The 17,842-nt window shown below is 41.5% G+C and overlaps 1 protein-coding gene across 3 annotated transcripts in view; it reads left to right on the top strand.

The window, feature by feature from the left end:
* RAPGEF4 (Rap guanine nucleotide exchange factor 4) overlaps positions 1–12,501 on the top strand; it is a 282,413-nt gene extending 269,912 nt beyond the window's left edge. For all 3 annotated transcript variants that reach the window (XM_029934374.1, XM_029934373.1, XM_029934375.1), the window contains 2 exons: positions 7,684–7,738; positions 11,124–12,501. In XM_029934374.1, coding sequence (XP_029790234.1) covers positions 7,684–7,738; positions 11,124–11,251 — 183 coding nt within the window. In that variant the 3' untranslated portion in view covers positions 11,252–12,501. The remainder of the gene's footprint in view (positions 1–7,683; positions 7,739–11,123) is intronic.
* Positions 12,502–17,842: the final 5,341 nt, after the last annotated feature.

Here is a 17,842-nt window from a genome sequence, read left to right as displayed (position 1 = left end):
TCTAAGCGAATATGGTAGCTCATGAAGCAGTCAAGATTCCAGGCTTCTCCTCCCTTGCCATTTCACCATGGTCCAAGATGGCAGACCAGCACCACCCCATTGCAGGCAGAGGGAGGGGGAAAGGGAGAAGGTGAAGAGAGTGGAGGGAGTACTGAAAGAGTACTGTTTAGTTCTCTACTATAGCAACAATAAACTGGATTTCATTTAATAAGTCATACCACAAGAAAGTTTAATTTTACCAGTGCCTTTCTGTGAGTTTAATGTTACTGGCAAATGGAATGGAATTTCAAAGCAAGATTTGGTTATATTTTTTAAACCCAACCTTAACCAACCTGGCACTTGTCAGCTTTCCAACCTTCTTTCCCTGTAAACAAGCCCACCCCTGCTCCCATAGCATCACCCCTGCCACGTACAACTCCCACTGGTGACCCCCGCTGCCCCTGTGTGTCTTGGGGAAGGATACATCTCTGTTTTCAAGTTGATGTCCAAGCCACTTCCCAGTCATTCATCAGCCAAGCCACGGTGGTGAGCAGAGCTGGCAGCCTCTGTGGGGCTGGTAGATGGGATCCCCAGAGGGAACTCCTGTCAGGGGCGGAAGTCACCAGGGAAGCCAGGCACACAGATGCCTTTTCTTGGTGGCAGCATTGCCCAGTCACAGCAAACTACTGTGCCAGCCCTCAGTATTTTTATTTTGAACCTTTTTACCCTTGAGGTATGAAATGAGGATTAGAGAGTTTGTTGCATATTGGTTTTCAGGATTTATGAGTATGAACAAAAGAGAATTCACACTCTGATCCTTATGCAAAAAAAAAAAAGGCAGACATTCTTTCATTTGGGGGGAACATAAAGGAGTATTCAAAAAAATGTTTGAATAAAGCCCTTTGTATCTTTCTATGGCATACATGAATATTTATAACATTTAGGAGGTAGAGTGGCAATGGATTAGAGGATAATATGCTGGCTGGCTGCCACTACCCCAGGCTGCATAAAGCGTGCTGATAGCCACGGGTGCTACTGTATTAGGAGCTTGGTTCTGTTTCAGACATACCCATATTTAGGTGTATTCATTTATGAACAGTATTTTAAAGGTGGTCATCTTGTTTGGAATGAGAAGCATGGGGCAAGCTTCTATACTTCCGGAAACATTAACAGAAGTTAATTCATTGAGGAAAGAGAAATGCTTTGAATCCTTTTATTTCTATATCAGTAAGCACGGTATTCCATAATTAGCAACAATATGTTTTGTATCACCAATAATATTATTATGAAATCCATGGAGGAAGCATCAGACTTATATCAAGCTATGGAGAAAAGAACCACCAAGTAAAAATCAAAATGTTCAAATACATCCAGTTCTCAGAACTTTCCAGCACAGTATAAATCTACAAGAGGACCTTGCGGGTTTATCTCTTTATATAGAACTCACAAACTAGGCTAACAGCAGATTTTCCAGAACATGTTTCAAAGCAATGCAATATGTATTGACTTTTCAGGCAAAGAATTTTGCTAGGAAATATAAAGAAATCCCATAATCCTTGGCCTTCAGGATATTATTTATAGTAATAAGGTAAAATATAAGCATATGCAATATTAAAGGCAAAAAAAGACATAAAAACCAGTTCACAATAGTAATAAAAGAGATGTCCAAAAGCAAAATTCAAAGAGAGGTAACTTCATGCAGCTATATCAAGAGGAAAACAAAAAACCATGTTAAATACAACAACATAATATAATCAAATCCAGACTTGTTACCCTGAGCACCATCCAGCCTCACCTCACACTTCATCTTCTCTGTATTCAATCCAAGTTGGCAAGACCAACCTTTTTTCTTTTCTTTTTTTTTTTTTTCCTGCCTCAGGGCCTTTGCACTAGTTGCTACCTTTGCCTGAAACTGTCTCTCTGCTAGTCTTCACCTGTCTGGGCTTTTTCATCATTCAGTTCTCAGCTCATGTGTCCCCTCCTCCAAGTGGTCTTTCCTGACCACCCTTCAAACATTCTTCTTGACTTGTCTGTCTTCCCCACTAGAATATAAATGTCCTAGACCAGGTATTTTACCAGTTTTGTTCACTGATATCTCTCCAGCACCCAAAAAGGTGTCTGGCACATCATAAGTATGCAAGAAATATTTGTCAAAAGAATAACCCGATCATGTTCCAGTGTTGGGCCTAGTGAGATAGGACGCTAAAGCATTTTTAATGGATTTTATATAACAAAGATTTAGTCCAAAAGTGTTTTCTATTTTCCTAGAACATTTGATTAAGCAGAGTGTCCCAGGCATCTTGCATTACTGACAGTTTATGCACGATGACTCCCTTAGCCTTCTTTCTATTCCTAACTGGACATCATTCTGCCTCCCCTCCTACCTGTGATGCTGTCTGCCTCTCCTTGTCCTTTCCTGAATACAGAGAAGCTCAATGGTCTGCATGTGCCTGGATAGGCACGTGAGCTGCCATGTCCCAGGGCCACAATATGTACAATGTACCATGAGTATCTTGCACATTACATGTGCATGTCTGTGTGTCACACACCTCTTGGATATTAAAGACCCATAGTCAGGAGACAGGGCTCCGAGTTCTTCCTCCATGATGTATATAGTGGAGCCTGGCCGAGCTCCTGGGCCTGTTTGTCTTTTTTCTCCGGTCCTTACGTGCAGTTAATTCTACTTGGTTCCTATCACAGGCACAATCCTTGTAGGCGAGAGACTATATATTTCTAGATCTTGTGGGAAAGAAGTTCTGTCCTAAATATACGAGGATCTGAGTAAAATAATCAGGTGATATAGATGTGGTTTTACTGATGCTCAGCAAGGAATTATTGACTGAGATTTTTTTATTCGATAGGCGTATAGATGGAGGCCGAGTCCAATCAGTAGGGGCAGAAATAAGAAAAGGTAATGTGGGAAACATTAAGAACAAGGTTGGCAAAGATCTCAAGGGGCTAGAGAAGGAAAGACCAAAACCGTTCAAGGTGGGCATTTAGAAGAGGGCTGAGGTCCAGGAGCGGCTCCTCAAAAGGCCTCAGAGCTGAAAGACCACATCGCCTGTGAAGAGGGAGGCTGTCTTGGCAGCTGTCCGTCTGTGGGAGGAGGTCAAGAAAGTGTAATAGGCAAGGTGGCATTGCCTGGAGGGCCTGCTGGTCTGAACTTGAAAAATAGACCTAAAAGCCTGCTCCTCTTCAAGAATGGGAGAGCTAATGGAAAGCTGGGACCAGGGAAGCAAGGTCAGTGTAGAGGTGGCCAGAAGAGCTGGAGACAGCCTGCTAGGTTATCGACTTGTCTGGATAGGCACGAAAGTAGAAGTTGGCCAGCCCACTCCTGAGGGCACGGCACCACAAAAAGGTAAACAGGGAGGTCTCGGCTAAGGGACCAGTCTCCGAAGCGCCTGCGACCCTTGATTGGATTCAAGGAGAATCAGAGCTGGAGGGAAATCTGTTTGGGACTGCAGCCTGGGGGCCTCTTGCCTGTGCCGGGCTGGAGGGCAGACAGCCGCTCGTCCCTTCCTGTGGACAGTACCTGTGTACTGGTCATCCTGTAAGATAGGCCTCAGGAAGGACATCGGCTTCTGAGTTGCTCTGTTTCCAGCTAAAGAAATAAGTACGTGAGGATAGTTACAGAGTCCTTGGCTTGCTACCTCCTTTTTCCTTCCTGAGCTTCCCTCCATGAGTCCTACTAAGAGAAATTCATCAGCCTTCCTTTGGGCCCATCTCCTAACCTCCCAAATGAGGAACTACACAGACATATTAATTTGTGCAAATAAACGCTGAAGACCTAGACCTAGTATCAGTCACTGGAAAAAGGGGTGGCTGTGTGTGATTTGAAACATGGAACCCCAAGGTTCTAACCTCTAACCGTGGACTGCTTTTTAGGGGCGAGGACCCTTGCGACTCTGAGGTGGAGATTCTCAGCGGTGGATGGGGGCACATCAAAATCAGTTCAGGTGTGTGGGGGAGGTCACACTGTCCACCTATACTGGTTGTGAGAGCGCCTTTGAAAGGAGCATATTCTCCTCACTTTGACCCCCCCCCATACAAATTGCTATTTTAATAAGCCAGTTGCGAAAGGGATTGTGTCATAAACCTCAGGTTTGCTGAGACGGGCAAAAAGATGGGAGGCTCTGCCTTGGGGTAATCAAGTATTTTCCCACTGCCTGGCATTCCAGGAAAGCTGCCTGGCCTGCTCTGGCAAGATCGGGAAGCCTGGAGGGTGATCTTTGGCTTCACCCCTGCTGTGGTAGTTAGCTAACAAAGCCTATGTCTCTCTTTAACCTTAGTTTCTGCCAACCTTAACTGAGAACACCAGCGAATGAATGGCTGTTTGCCGTCAAAAACAACATGTAAGGCTTAAGTCTGCAGAAGGATAGAAAGACTCTAAGCAGATAAATGCAAAATCCTCCACTTTGGGCCAAGAAATCAACTGCACATCTACAGAGAAGGAAGCTGCGTCCAAACAGCAGCTCAATGAAATGGGCTCAGGGGTTTTATTCACTAGTGGCTCAACAGATGTCAGTAAGCTGACTTTTTTTTTTTAATTGTAAACTCAGATATGTAGCATTGTCTAGATCAAGGAAGGAAAATAATTATTCTTCTGCACTCTGTGATGTGCTTAATCTAGGGCATCATGCTAGAGACTGCCTTAAAGAGACCCGAACCGGTCTTATGAAAAATTGTTAAAGCAATTGGCAATATTTAATGATTTTTATTATATTTTGAAGTTTATTTGTTTTGAGAGAGAGCAGGGGAGGAGCAGAGAGAGAGAGAGAGAGAGAGAGAGAGAGAGAGAGAGAGAATCCCAAGCAGGCTCCACACTGTCAGCATGGAGCCGGAGGCAGGGCTTGAACTCATGAACCATGAGATCATGACCTGAGCTGAAATCAAGAGTTGGGTGCTTAACCGAGTGAGCCACCCAGGCTCCCCATAATTGGCAATATTGAAACTGAACCAGAAAGGCCTTGGAGGATGGGGAGACATCCACAATGGTTGCATTATAGTGTTTGAAGAACTGTCTTGATAAGAAAGAACTAAATGTATATGCTGTGGCACCAGAGCTCACAACTACGATCTGTGGGTGAAAAGCCAAGGGAGAATGGCTTTGACTGAGAATGATAAAGAAACGTCCAATAGTTAGAAATGTCTAACACTGAAAGGGGCTGGCCGTGGTGGGAATGAGTAGCTCTCGCTGGATGCGTCTGAGCAGTGGGAAGCTGCTGTTGACGGGCAGGCTATCAAAGGCATTCTGCACCTTGCAAACACTTGAACAAGGGGACTTCTGAAGCCTCTTGCAGCAACCCAGGGGAGGGCAGCTGTTGACAGCGTCCTGCAGGTGTCCATGGGTGCACAAGAGGGTGGAGTTAAAATATCAGGTTAACCCTTGTTTGGCCTCGTGAAAGCATCCGTAACTACGCGTCGCCTGGCAGTGCTGGTGGGGTTCGCTCTCAGTTACCCAGGGTTTACATATTGCAGCATTTCCATGAGGACCTCACAGAGGAAAACAATGGGCCTCGTTGCAAAGCCAGATTTGGACTTCAAAGTTAAACTGAAGTTACCTTTGAGTACAATTAAAAAGGATACGTCAAAATTAAAACCATTGTTAAAATTAATCAAAGATTTAGAAAGGTAGAATGAACTCAAGAGCTGGATATTACTGATTTGAACAATTGTTCTCACATTTTAAACCACATAATGAGCTAAAAATTATGAAGCCTCAGAGTATAGCTGTAAAGAGTAGTCTAAAACCAAAGTCAGAATGAAACGTTTTAGCTTTCAAAACTAAAAAGCAGAACAATTACTCCCTACAAAATGGTATAGGAAGAGGTTTCTGACCCCTGCTAATTGTTTTATTATTCTTCGGAGGGGCACACTGGCAGCATTTCCCAGGGTTTTCAGTAATTACACTCAATTCAGTATCTGAAGAATTACAATAATTCTACGCGGAATATACTCATGCCCTTCCCATGCAAAGCCTTCACAAAAGTGAAAAAACAACTTACAGTAAATTAGCAGGAAAATTATCATAGTTACTGTTTATTTCAGGGCCCCATATATCAGAGGCTAATTCTACATTGTATGTTAGGTTTTCTTGGAGGTATTTGTAATATATTTCTCATGCTGATCAACAGACATGCTGGTTTTTAGGATCCTTTATGAAAATGAAGTTCAAACTTTTCTGATTGCCTCTTTGTGTATGAGAGATTACTCAGTGCAGACACATGTCACTTAATGCTTGCCAGAGACCTCAAAGCCATAGCTTTCAGCAGGCTGTGATCAGTGTTCACGTGTATATACTTGTAAAGCTTTGACTCTTCTGTGAGGGTTTTTTTTTCCTGCCAAATAAGTTGGGGTTTTTTTTGTTTGTCTGTTTTAACACTACACAAGATTTCTCAGTCATTTCATATACTTTGGCAAGCCAAGAGTCCATGAGAGAAGAAAGCAAGGACTGAAATTATATGGCCACTCAGAGATAAGAAAATCTCTTTCCCTGGCTGGAGCCTTATCAATTTTCTGCTAGTGTTAGAATTAATCCACCATCTCTGCAGGACCCCCTTTAGAGTCTGAGCAGCAAAGGTGTTCTGAGACAATACACAGAGACTCAGCTGCTGTTCAAATACCATGAGCAAGAAATGTACATGCTGGCTGAGAAATGGTCTCACGGATGTTGTTCCTCATGTTTCTGCCTTTCATATTTTTTTCTTCTTTCTTCTTTGTCTTTAACTAAGTTGAATGCAATATAAGAACTTTGCTTATAAGTCTTTATGGCAACCAAAACATTACAAAGTAACTAAGAGGATCACTTAATGACAAAATTAACAAAGGTTAAATCAAGTTATCCATCCATAAGATTGAATACCTATTCATTTTTTAAAAATGCTTTAAAATGCAAGTGGCATGGAAAACAGACACAATGCCATATGAAAATGTATATCCCAACAGAAATATATATGTAAAATATGACTTCTATTGTTTGGAAAAATCTGATTTATTTTTAAAGCATTAGAAGGAATCGTACTAAAATATTAATGAAGTGACTCTGTGAGGTGATAGTCTAAGTAACTTTTACTTTGCTCTTAACTTTTCTGCATTTTCTAGAATGTGCATGTGTTAGTGTTATAAGAAAGGAAGGAGGGAGGAAATCAGATAATTAAGATTAACATTAAAACACACACTTTTCCTGGAAGATTAGAAGGGTCAGTAAGGCACAGTGTTTAGAAAAATGTATAGGTAGAATATTTTGATTATGTTCGGTCTAATCTAATGCCTCATTACTGAGTCCTGTTTTCTGCAAGGAACCGGGTAAGCTAACTCTTCTCCAAATCTCAGATTGTCACAAATTCGCTTACAAGTTTACAGGGACCTCTGGAAGGGATGGTGAAAACGAGTCCTGAGGAGTAACATGGTCTGAGAAACAACAGACTGACTTTTATGTCAGAGGCACAAACAACTCACCTAGAATTGTGCTGTTAGTAGCTCTCATCTGAGAACTGCCTTGTATGTGTGACCATAGATGCCTCTTTCAAGTAATAAACCTGTTCTACATCACCCAGTTGCCTCCGGATAGTCAGTGCCTCAAAACAGAATATTTTTCACGGACTCAGGTGTTACTGAAATAAATCATGGTTTGGTTTCCTTTATAGACTATACACTAAGCTTACTCACATTTCATTCTTTCTTTTTTTTCTTTATTCTTTTTAGCGCATGATTGCCAATACTGCCAGAACAGTGAGATACTGCAGGAGCCAGCCCTTCAGTAAGTTAAATGCCTCTGTGCTGCAACCTAGATCTGAGTGATTAAGTCCTTTTTAATGAGGCTACTGAGACATTCTAGAAGTCTGCATAGTATTTGATTGTGTCAGAGATGCTTTGGACCATGAAATCTCATGGGATAGAGGCCTTGAGTTGAAGGATTTTCTGGTTGTAACACTAGAAACTAACCACAGAAATAATACTTTATGAATGAACTTAAAGAGAATAAATTTGCTGTTTCTAGGGTGGCTAGAGACAACTAAGGCATGATGGCCAACAAATCCCGCCTCAAAGCAACTCTTTATGACTCACTGCTTAATGTTGAGAAATCACATCAATTCCTGATGACTCAGTTCTGTCGCTTATAAACTGGGAAAGATAATATTTGTTGTCTCTTGGGGTGTTGCAAGAATGCATTAATGGGTATAACACATTTGTAAAAGGCCCCATAGCGGGGATTCATATTCTATTTCTAGTATTCCCGGATGAATTTAAGATGTTCTCCGTAAGTCTGAACATATGACACAGTAACTTCTACCATACAATGCTCTAATATAAAACTATTACCAATAATAAATAGCAATCTTAAACCGATGGGGATTAGGTTGCATCACAGTATTGGATCAGCTCGCCAGACCAGTGCCACTGCTCCCTGGGCTGGGACTCTGGGTGGGGGTGGAGCTTTGGCTCCCTCACGCTGGGCTGGGAGTCAGAAGGTGGCCCCTATAAAGTTCTTTGCTAAATTCATTATATGAGTCACTTGAAGTCATCTGGCTCATTAATCCAACATGATCATTTGAGATGGACGTGACTGTGAGGCCACCAGCACCGTCCCCTCCAGTAAACCTTGTGCTAAAAGAGACAAAGTTTCTCCGTTTACTAACCAGAGCTCTCTTTACCCTCCCTAGCCCAGGACTGGCTCAAAGTGAGGGTTTGCTAACACAGGATGCCAGAACTGATAACTGCTCGCTTTTTAATGTACAGAGGGGGAAAAAAATCTAGGAAAAATCATCTTTCCTTGGGGAGCAAGTAGACCTTTAAAAATTTTATTCAAATAACTGTGCCTCTTCTTCCTTCCAAAATGAGAATAGTCTTGCATGTCATCAACCATTCCTGCGTGGATTCTGGAAGAATTAAAATGTCTCACATCTCTTCATCTAGTAATTTATTGTATGTATAAAGACATGGTCTTAAAGCAGCCATACAAGTGAAATATGAGAATGTATAAACGATGTCAGTCTACAACAAGGCCCATGAACTCATGGCCCTTTGGGTCCAGGAAATTCCTGAAATAAAACACAAAATTTCTGTGCCTGAGAGGGTTCATAGCCTTGGAAGGTTCTCAGTGAGATCTAAGAACTGATAGAATGTTTTGTTCCATAAGCTTCTTTGGAACTAAATCCTACATTCTCCTACATCTTCTCCCTGAAAAGTGGGGATGGGCTGGGGGGATTTTATATATATACATATATATATATATATATATATATGTATATATATATATATATTTATGATATCCACTGCATATGTTAAAGTTATCAGTAACTGCTAGTAAACAACAGCTGCTCAGCTCTGAAGTCAACAGTCTATAGATAAAGCTATAGGAATAGATTAGTAAACATTGTGGGAATATGTACAATGTAATTACAGTATATTGTACATATAGAGTTCACTGCCAAGGAAAAAGCGAGGAATTAAACACTGTGGTATTATTTATATGTGATAATTATACTAATGAGTTTCTTCTTAGAGCAAGTAGGGGCCTTTGTATCTTCTCTCTGCTATTCTGTGTTCAGACCTGCAACACTACCCTCCACCCCTCATGCAGATGGCATTCTAGCTGTCTTTGGGAGTGATGTGTGGGTCTAAGAAGAGCAAATGGACTGCAAAAGGCCATGTGTTATAAGAGAAAGAACACTGGCCTGGAGTCTAGACTCTGGCTTGGCCACCCCCAGTGCCCTGCTAGATAAGGGCCCCACACTAGTGATCTGTGGAGCAGAGGTAGCCCATGGACCATGGCCGAAGTGTTGGATCTAAACAGAGTATGATTCCCCTTTTATTTGGAAATAATGTCACCATTAAAAAATGCCAGGAGGGGCGCCTAGGTGGCTCAGTCAGTTAAGTGTCCGACTTCGGCTCAGGTCATGATCTCACAGTCTGTGGGTTCGAGCCCTGCATCGGGCTCTGTACTGACAGCTCAGAGCCTGGAGCCTACTTTGGATTCTGTGTCTCCCTCTCTCTCTCTCTGCCCCTCCCCCACTCACTCTCTGTCTCTGTTTCTCAAAATAAAATAAAGACATAAAAAAACTTAAAAAAAAAACGCCAGGAAAGAAATCCAGACTTCTCATTTCTCTAGAAAAATAGGAAGACCTGGCAACTCAGAATGCAGATTCCAAGAGAGCAGCATCATGCAGGAGCTGAATAGTCACTTTCAAAGGGACGTGTGTTTCCAGTTCACCACTGTCAGATTTGGCCTTCCTCCCCCCATGAATATTCTCTGCAGAGGGCTCTGGGCACTCGATTCTTCTTTCAGCCTGGTTTTGGAGAAATCTATGATGGCTTCCATTGCTTACATGATTGGGGAAGTAGGTGAGAACAGAATACTAACTGGGATTTCAGAACAAGCAGCATCAGGGAGTCGAAGGTCAGCACATGAGCTGAGCCTTTCCCTGCCTGTGGACAGTCTCAGAGAGCGCACAGCTATGCAGTGATGCTGTAACAAGGAGAGTCGGATTTACTAATCTCGCTGGCTTGCTTCAGTTCAGCCTCGGTTGTTAAGCACTTTCGTCAGGAGCTAATGAAAACTATGTCTTGGGGTGCCTGGGTGGCTCAGGCGGTTAAGTGTCCCACTCTTGGATTCCACTCTGGTCATGATCTCATGGTTTGTGAGTTTGAGTCCCACATCGGGCTCAGTGCTAGTAGCACAGAGCACGCTTGAGATTCTCTCTCTCCCTCTCTCTCCTCCCCTCCTGTTCTCTCTCTCAAAAATAAAAAATAAAACTTAAGAAAAAAAGAAAACTATGTCTTTTGCCATTAGTCCTCATCTGTATCAAAGGAGGGAGAGAGCGGAGTGGGAGACACAGGTGGGATGGAAAGAGGAAGCAGTTTTAATGGATAACCAGGGGCTATCCGGTGATGCTTTCACTTAAATTGGTGCCATTTTTTACCACAAAGGAAAATGATCAAAATAGGTTATTCCAGAGAACAAAAGGGTGGGAGAGAGGAGATGGAATATCCAAGAGGAAACAGTTCAATGTATATGGTATGTTGAAAGGTTTCAATGGAACCTTGGAATCCATGGTAAATGTAACAAGTAATTGGAGAAAATAAAGCTGTATCGTATATGCGTATATTACACAATGCCAATTTGCTCTCTTCTCTTTCAACAGATCCTGATGCAGCTCAAGCTAATAAGAACCATCAGGATGTCCGGAGTTATGTCCGGCAATTAAATGTGATTGACAACCAGAGAACTTTATCACAGATGTCTCACAGATTAGAGCCTCGTCGACCGTAGACATATAAAGTGCCCAGAACAATGGTTTGCCTCCAGTCCACAGTCTTTCAAAAATGCCATTTATGCTACTACTGACTGTATTGTCACTAGAAAATTCTACAAAACAAGCAGAAACGCACCCTGAGACATGTCAGGGCTGTAGCGTACCAGCGTCATAACGAGAGAAGAAATTCTTTGACTTGCATAAAGCTCTCACACTCTAGAATAGGAATCTCCAATTTGTAGTTACCCTCATTTATTTCCAATCGTGCCATCCTCTTTGCTGAAACATAAATTAAGTTCCAGTGATAATGGTAGAAATACCATTGTCAAGAGATGTATCAAGCCCCTGACAGTTTTTCTCAGAGAGTTGGCTGGGTGAGATGTGCTACAAATGCAGTTTCTTTGGCTACATCTGAGGTGGTATAATTTCACAGTTTTATCTCAACCTTGATTTTGGAGCATGGGGGGTTTGGAAGGTGTTGAGGAATCACGCAAATCCAAACCATAACTTGTATTCTAGCGTCTTCATAGTCTTACCTCTGAAGGAATTGAACCCAACCACATTAGTGTAAAACATTATGGCTATTGATGTAATTTAGGAGGGACTGGTCCATAATTTCTGAATGATATATAGAACAATATTTATGTTTACAATGTAACTTTTTTAAACTTACAAATCAGGATTACATACATAATGATTCCACTAAGAAACTCCAAGGTTCTAAAAATTGCCAGCGTTAAGATAAGAAAGGAACATTTCAAAAGAGCACAATATGCACAAAACATTTTTCAAAATTAAAATATTTTCCTGGGCATTAAAAGTCTTTACTATTGGCTAATTATTGTTACTGATTTAAGAAAAAAACACATATTTTCTGGACTTAAAATATTACTACAAATGTCTTAATTTTCAGCATTTGTTTTGCACTTTCAAATAGATTGTAAATAGTTCATTCAATCAATGGTATAGAGTTATTTATTTGCTATATAATAGATATTGTGCCAAATGATTACATTTTATTTATTTTATTTAGTATGTAATTTTGGAGTACATTTTTTCCTCTTTTCACAATTAGGCTACATTTAATGTGTAGGAATTGTATGTATGTATATCTTCTGTAAATAACAGTTAGTATCTTCATTAAATATAATTGTTGACAAGAAAAGGTTGCGTTGTTCTCAATACCTGCAATATGGGATGAGTAACCAGTATGGTAGAGACTCAGATCTTTTTTAATTGAAATAAAATTCACATACTATAAAAATCACCGAGTTAAAAGTGTAAAGTTCAGTGGCTTTTAGTATATTCACAAAGTAGTTCAACCATCATCACTAATTCCAGAACATTCCCATCATTCCTAAGAGAAGGCCCATATTAATTAGCAGATACACCTCATCTCCTCTCTCCTCCGTCTTTGGAAACCATTATCTGCTTTCTGTCTCTGTGGATTTACCTGTTGTGCTCATTTGGTGTAACTGGAATTATAGGATCTGTAGCCTTTTATATCTGATTTCTCTTACTTGGCATAACATTTTGAAGGTTCATCCAGCTATAGCATGTATCAGCACTTCATTTCTTTCTATGGCTGACTAATATTCGCTCATATGAATATACCACTTGTCAGTTAATGGACTCTTGGGTCATTCCGCTTTTGGCTGTCAGCCGCTATGACAAGGCTCTGGATGGTAGAGCTGCCTGATATGGGGCCTCGTACCATTTCTCAGTGATTTAAGCACTTAGTAAATATTTGATGAAGAGATTTCTAAAATTCCTTAATGTCCAAATATGTCTCTATCTTTTCATGTTAGCATTTTCCAGCGTGTGTTTCAGGCTAGACTGGTCTCACAAGTTCACAAACTGTTTCTCCAAAAACAGACCCACAACTGCAAAGCAAAAAACAAAACCAAGATGGTGTCTCCAAATAAATTTGGGAACCACTGCATAATATGCCCCATTCTCAGAAATGATTCCCAATATTCATTAACATATTAAAGAGTCCGAGAAGGCTTGCTGTAATCACTCCTAATCCCACAGTGGACGCTCACTTTGAGAAATGCTAAAGCAGGCAAATGCCTTTCTGTGTTCATTTATATCACAGTTCAAGGTCCCCCGGGGAGTCGTTTTATGCAGTGTTCTCCCTCCTACCTAGTGAAGCATAATGCCTGGAATTTACTAGAGAATTTTTTTAAAAAGCCACTGAGTAAATTTTCTTGAAGTCAGTATTGCTCAGAATTTCACTACCTCATACACCACTATCAGCTACATATTTTCATCATTATATAGTTTTCCCTTTCTGGATAATTTTGAAAGCTGAGAGATGAAGCTGATAGCCTATCCCTTGGGCATTCTTGCTCTTGTTTACTCTTCTTTATTCCTACTCTATTTTAAAGCTGGTATCCTGGGGCACCTGGGTGGCTCAGTCAGTTAAGATTGAACTCTTGATTTCCACTCAGGTCATGATCTCACAGTTTGTGAGTTCAAGCCCACCATCGGACTCTGTGCGGACAGCATGGAGCCTGCTTAGTATCTGTCTCCTTTTCTCTTGGCCCCTCCCCTGTTTGCTCTCTGTAACTTTCTCAAAACAAAACAAAACAAAACAAAAAAGCTGGTATCCTGTGTCTGACAGCCTCCCAATTTCATGACTGACACCTTTTGACCTTTTAATTTAGTTTCAACATGATTCAAAGTTGACCTATATCCCCCATATTCCTCTGAGTCTTCCAACTAGAATAACTACTGCTGTACTTAATAAAGATAAGAGATTTTTTAATTGTATCTGGGTCCTTTGAAAATTCATTAAATGCCGTTATTCAAAGTAACAATGGCTAAGTAAAATAATTCACGGTCTCAAAATGGACAGTAGTAACCAGGCAACTTTTCCTGAAGCAAAAGATGCAGTATTTTAAAACTTGCAAACAAGCCAAAAGAAAATGAGAGGCCCTACGGGGTCACAAGAAGGATAATGAGATTTGCTATAGGACATGAAAAAGAAAAAAGAATGTTTTTACCCAAAATGCCTGTAGAAAATTATACATTTGAGTGGTTAACATACCTGCTTAGCAAGGTCAATAGACAGTGTGCAGGAGCTAAGCTTTTCCAACAACTTTCAAATACCTTGCAGGTTAAATAGATTTCTCCTGAATTCAGTGGCATTTCTTCTTAAATATGAATGCAGATCAATGACCTCCAGTGTGAGGAAATGAAAAGAAATGTATTCTGGTTTCAAAAAGTGGTTGTAATTTCTTTTTTTTAAATTATCATAGCTATGCAGTATGGTAAAAATAAATCCCTACCTTCAATAGCTTTCCTTTTACTGTCAATCTAAAATGTATTACATTTCTTGCTTTGGAATGATCTTAATTTTCTCCATGTGTTTTAGGTTGGGGAGGAAGAATTCCCTCTGCCCTTCAAGATTCCTCTAGCTGGACTAAGAATCAAATTGACATGAGACAGATTAACTGGAGAAAATCAAATTTAATAGCGTACTCATGGGGAATCCCCACACAGACATGGAAATGTTGAAGATGGGCAAAATGAGGTATATTTATCATCTTGAACTAAGGAGAAGGGACTAGGGGACCCTGCTGTACTTAATAAAGGTCTTCAAAGGGAAGGAATGCAGTCTTCAAAAAGAATGAAAAAGAGTAAATGTTTGGTAAACAAATGTTTGCTGGGCCACTCCGAAACAATGGGACAGAGAGGACTTTGAGCAAACGGGTCTTGCTAGGTTCCTCCTCTACAGGACCTAGTTCATATTCGACTGTAGTTATGTATGGTGATAGCTTTCTTCCTGGAGCAGGTCCTCTATCTAAATTCTTTTATGCAGTTGAGAGAAATAAACAGCTTTACCTAATCTGCTGGGGTTTAATTGATTTTTAACTCAAATAATCTTGATGCCAAAGTGGCCCATCTTGGGCAGCCTACCCTTGAGCCCTACACCTACACTGAGAACAGCATGGTGTTGAATGGGCAGGTCACTTCTATGCCGACTCATAAACATTTAACTTAATTTGAAGAGACCTTAACTTAATTAGACTCTGTTAGTTATCCTTCTATTCACTCATTCATTAGCAAATAATGGTCAAGGGGCTTAATGAGTGCCAGGCCCTCTATCAGTTCAGGATTCAATGGTGAGGAAAACTAGAGGGTCCCTGTTTTCCTGGAGCTTGTCACCTAGCAGTGGAGACAAAGATTAATGAAATAATCAGATGAGTAATATAAAAACACTTCCAGGGAAGGATACGGTGTTACAAGGACATGTCGTTAGGGGTCCAACCTGATTCGAGGTGAGGAAATATTTCCTGTAGAAATGACAGTAGACACGGACTCTGAAGGATGAAGATGCTAACTAAGCAGAGAGAGAAGAACATGTTCTAAGCAGGAATAATCTTGGCGGCGTGAAGAACTGGAAGGTCACTGGCAGAGGCGAGGGAGCGCTGGTGAGCGTGCTCCGAGATGTGGCTCAGAGCTGCAAGGCCTCCAGGCCTTTTCGAGAAGCTTCCTCTTGTACCAAGAGCAGTGAGACACCCTCCAGGCTTGAGGCAGGGGTTTGCATTGCTGATGGTGGCCCTTGGAGGGCAGGGTCATTGCTTTATGTTACTGCATTGCAGACCCATGGTGTCATCCCTAATTCCTTAATGACTATTTTATGCAGGCTTAAAGGTAAGGCAGAGGGAACTGTGGATAATGGCAAATGTTAAAAGCAGTCGTGGACCCAGACACTCACCCAGAGTCAAACCATCCTTCCTCCCGACTTAGTCGGCCCTGGACCACTGTTTCATTTTTTGTTGTAAAATATACATAATATAAAATGTTCCACGCTAACCCTTTGCAAGTGAACAATTCAATGGTATGAGTACATTCACATTATTGTACAACTATCCCCAGTATCCATGTCCAAAATGTTTTTATCAACCCAAACTGAAACTACCCATTACAAGGTCACTCCACACTCTCCCTCCCCCAGCCCCCAGTAAGCACAACTCCACGTCTGTCCCTATGAATTTAGAGGTTACCTCACATAAGTGGAATCACACAATGTTTGTCCTTTTGTGTCTGGCTTGTTTCACTTAGCATTATGTTGTAGCATGTGTCGGAAATTCCTTCTTAAGGCTGAAAAACATTGCATTTCATGCATATACATCTTGCTTACCTGTTCATCCATCATTTGGTTTGGATGAATCTTTTTGACATTGTGAATAATGCTGCTGTGAACATGGGTATACAAATATCTATTTGAATCCCAGTTTTCAACTCTTTGGATGTGTACCTAGAAGTGGAATTGATGAACTGTATGCTAATTCAGGTCTAATCTTTTTAAGGAACTGTCATACTGTGTTCCACAATCACTGCACCATTTTCTAGGCTACATCTGACATGGCCCATGCCTACCTGTGTCATCTTGGGGACGGAGGCTGCCAATATATGGCATTGCTGCTGGGAAAAGCAGTGGCCAGGGCACCCCGGACTCAGTATGTGGGTATCCAAGCATGGAACAGGAAGCTTCCATTTGCCATGATGCCCTCCTTTAAGCCATCATAGCCCATGAGGCAGTCACAGCCCCAAAACTTTGGTCCATCCCTGCTGCTTTCTTGGTTATCATGTCAGACTACCATTGCCTATTGCCTGACCCTGAAGGACTACAGGAAATGTTATTAACCCCAAGAGAATAAGGGTGTGGGAACGGGAAAAGTGTTTGCCTTGCTTTGGCTCCTTTGCACTTGCTTGTCCAGCAACTAGGGAAAGTTAAGGATGATGCTACAGGAAGCCAGCAATTTTGTTCTTGGGGCGATTTAAATTTGGGAAGACTGGGGCCAAAGCCCTGCTATAAAGGGAAGTGAGCACAAGGCACTATGACCTCAGGGGCACTGGCATGGGAGCTCCTCCAGACCTGGGGTAAAGAGAGAGACTGGGGCCAGGGCATGGGAGCGCTGTTTGATTCTGCAGTAGTTCCCTCTTTTCAACCCTACAGGGAGGGTTCAGATTCTTCCTTGGCAGGATGAGTCAGGAAGAGAGGAAATCCTACAGTAGGAGGGCCAACACAAGAGAATAATTGGAGCAAAAGTTGGCATAAAATTCTTCAGGACAGGTTTTTGCAGTACATGAGAATAGAAGAGGATTGGAAGACCCTCATGAGGTCTCCATCCATCAATTGATTCATTTATTGATTTATTTATTTTTAATGCCTATTTATTTAAGAGAGAGAGAGAGTATGGGAGGGGCAGAGTGTGACACAGGGCTCGCACTCATGAATGGTGAGATCATGACCTGAGCCGAAATCAAGAGTTGGACACTTAACCAACTGAGCCTCCCAGGCATCCTGGTCTCCATCCATTTAATTAAAAGCAGGTGGCAAGAGTCTGTAGCATGGTAACAACAGGGACCTGGTGGGAATGGAGGACAATTGATGGCTCCAGTAGGAGTCCTGACATTTCAGGGCAGAAAGAGTCTAATGGTTCAGTCTCCCCAGTGAGGAGAGGGGTTCAAGGTGAGGAGACACAGCAGCTCTGGGGTAGAAAGATTCTGCACCCGCCAAGATGAAGCAGCTCTAGAAGATTGGGGAATGAAGTGGTTCATCCGCATTATGGAAAGGTAAATCATACCAGCAA

The sequence above is a fragment of the Suricata suricatta genome, chromosome 3, assembly GCF_006229205.1.
Source record: "Suricata suricatta isolate VVHF042 chromosome 3, meerkat_22Aug2017_6uvM2_HiC, whole genome shotgun sequence".
Classification (NCBI taxonomy): Eukaryota; Metazoa; Chordata; class Mammalia; order Carnivora; family Herpestidae; genus Suricata; species Suricata suricatta.
The sequence above is the reverse complement of the archived record's forward strand: the minus strand, read 5'-3'. Positions and strand labels throughout refer to the sequence as shown.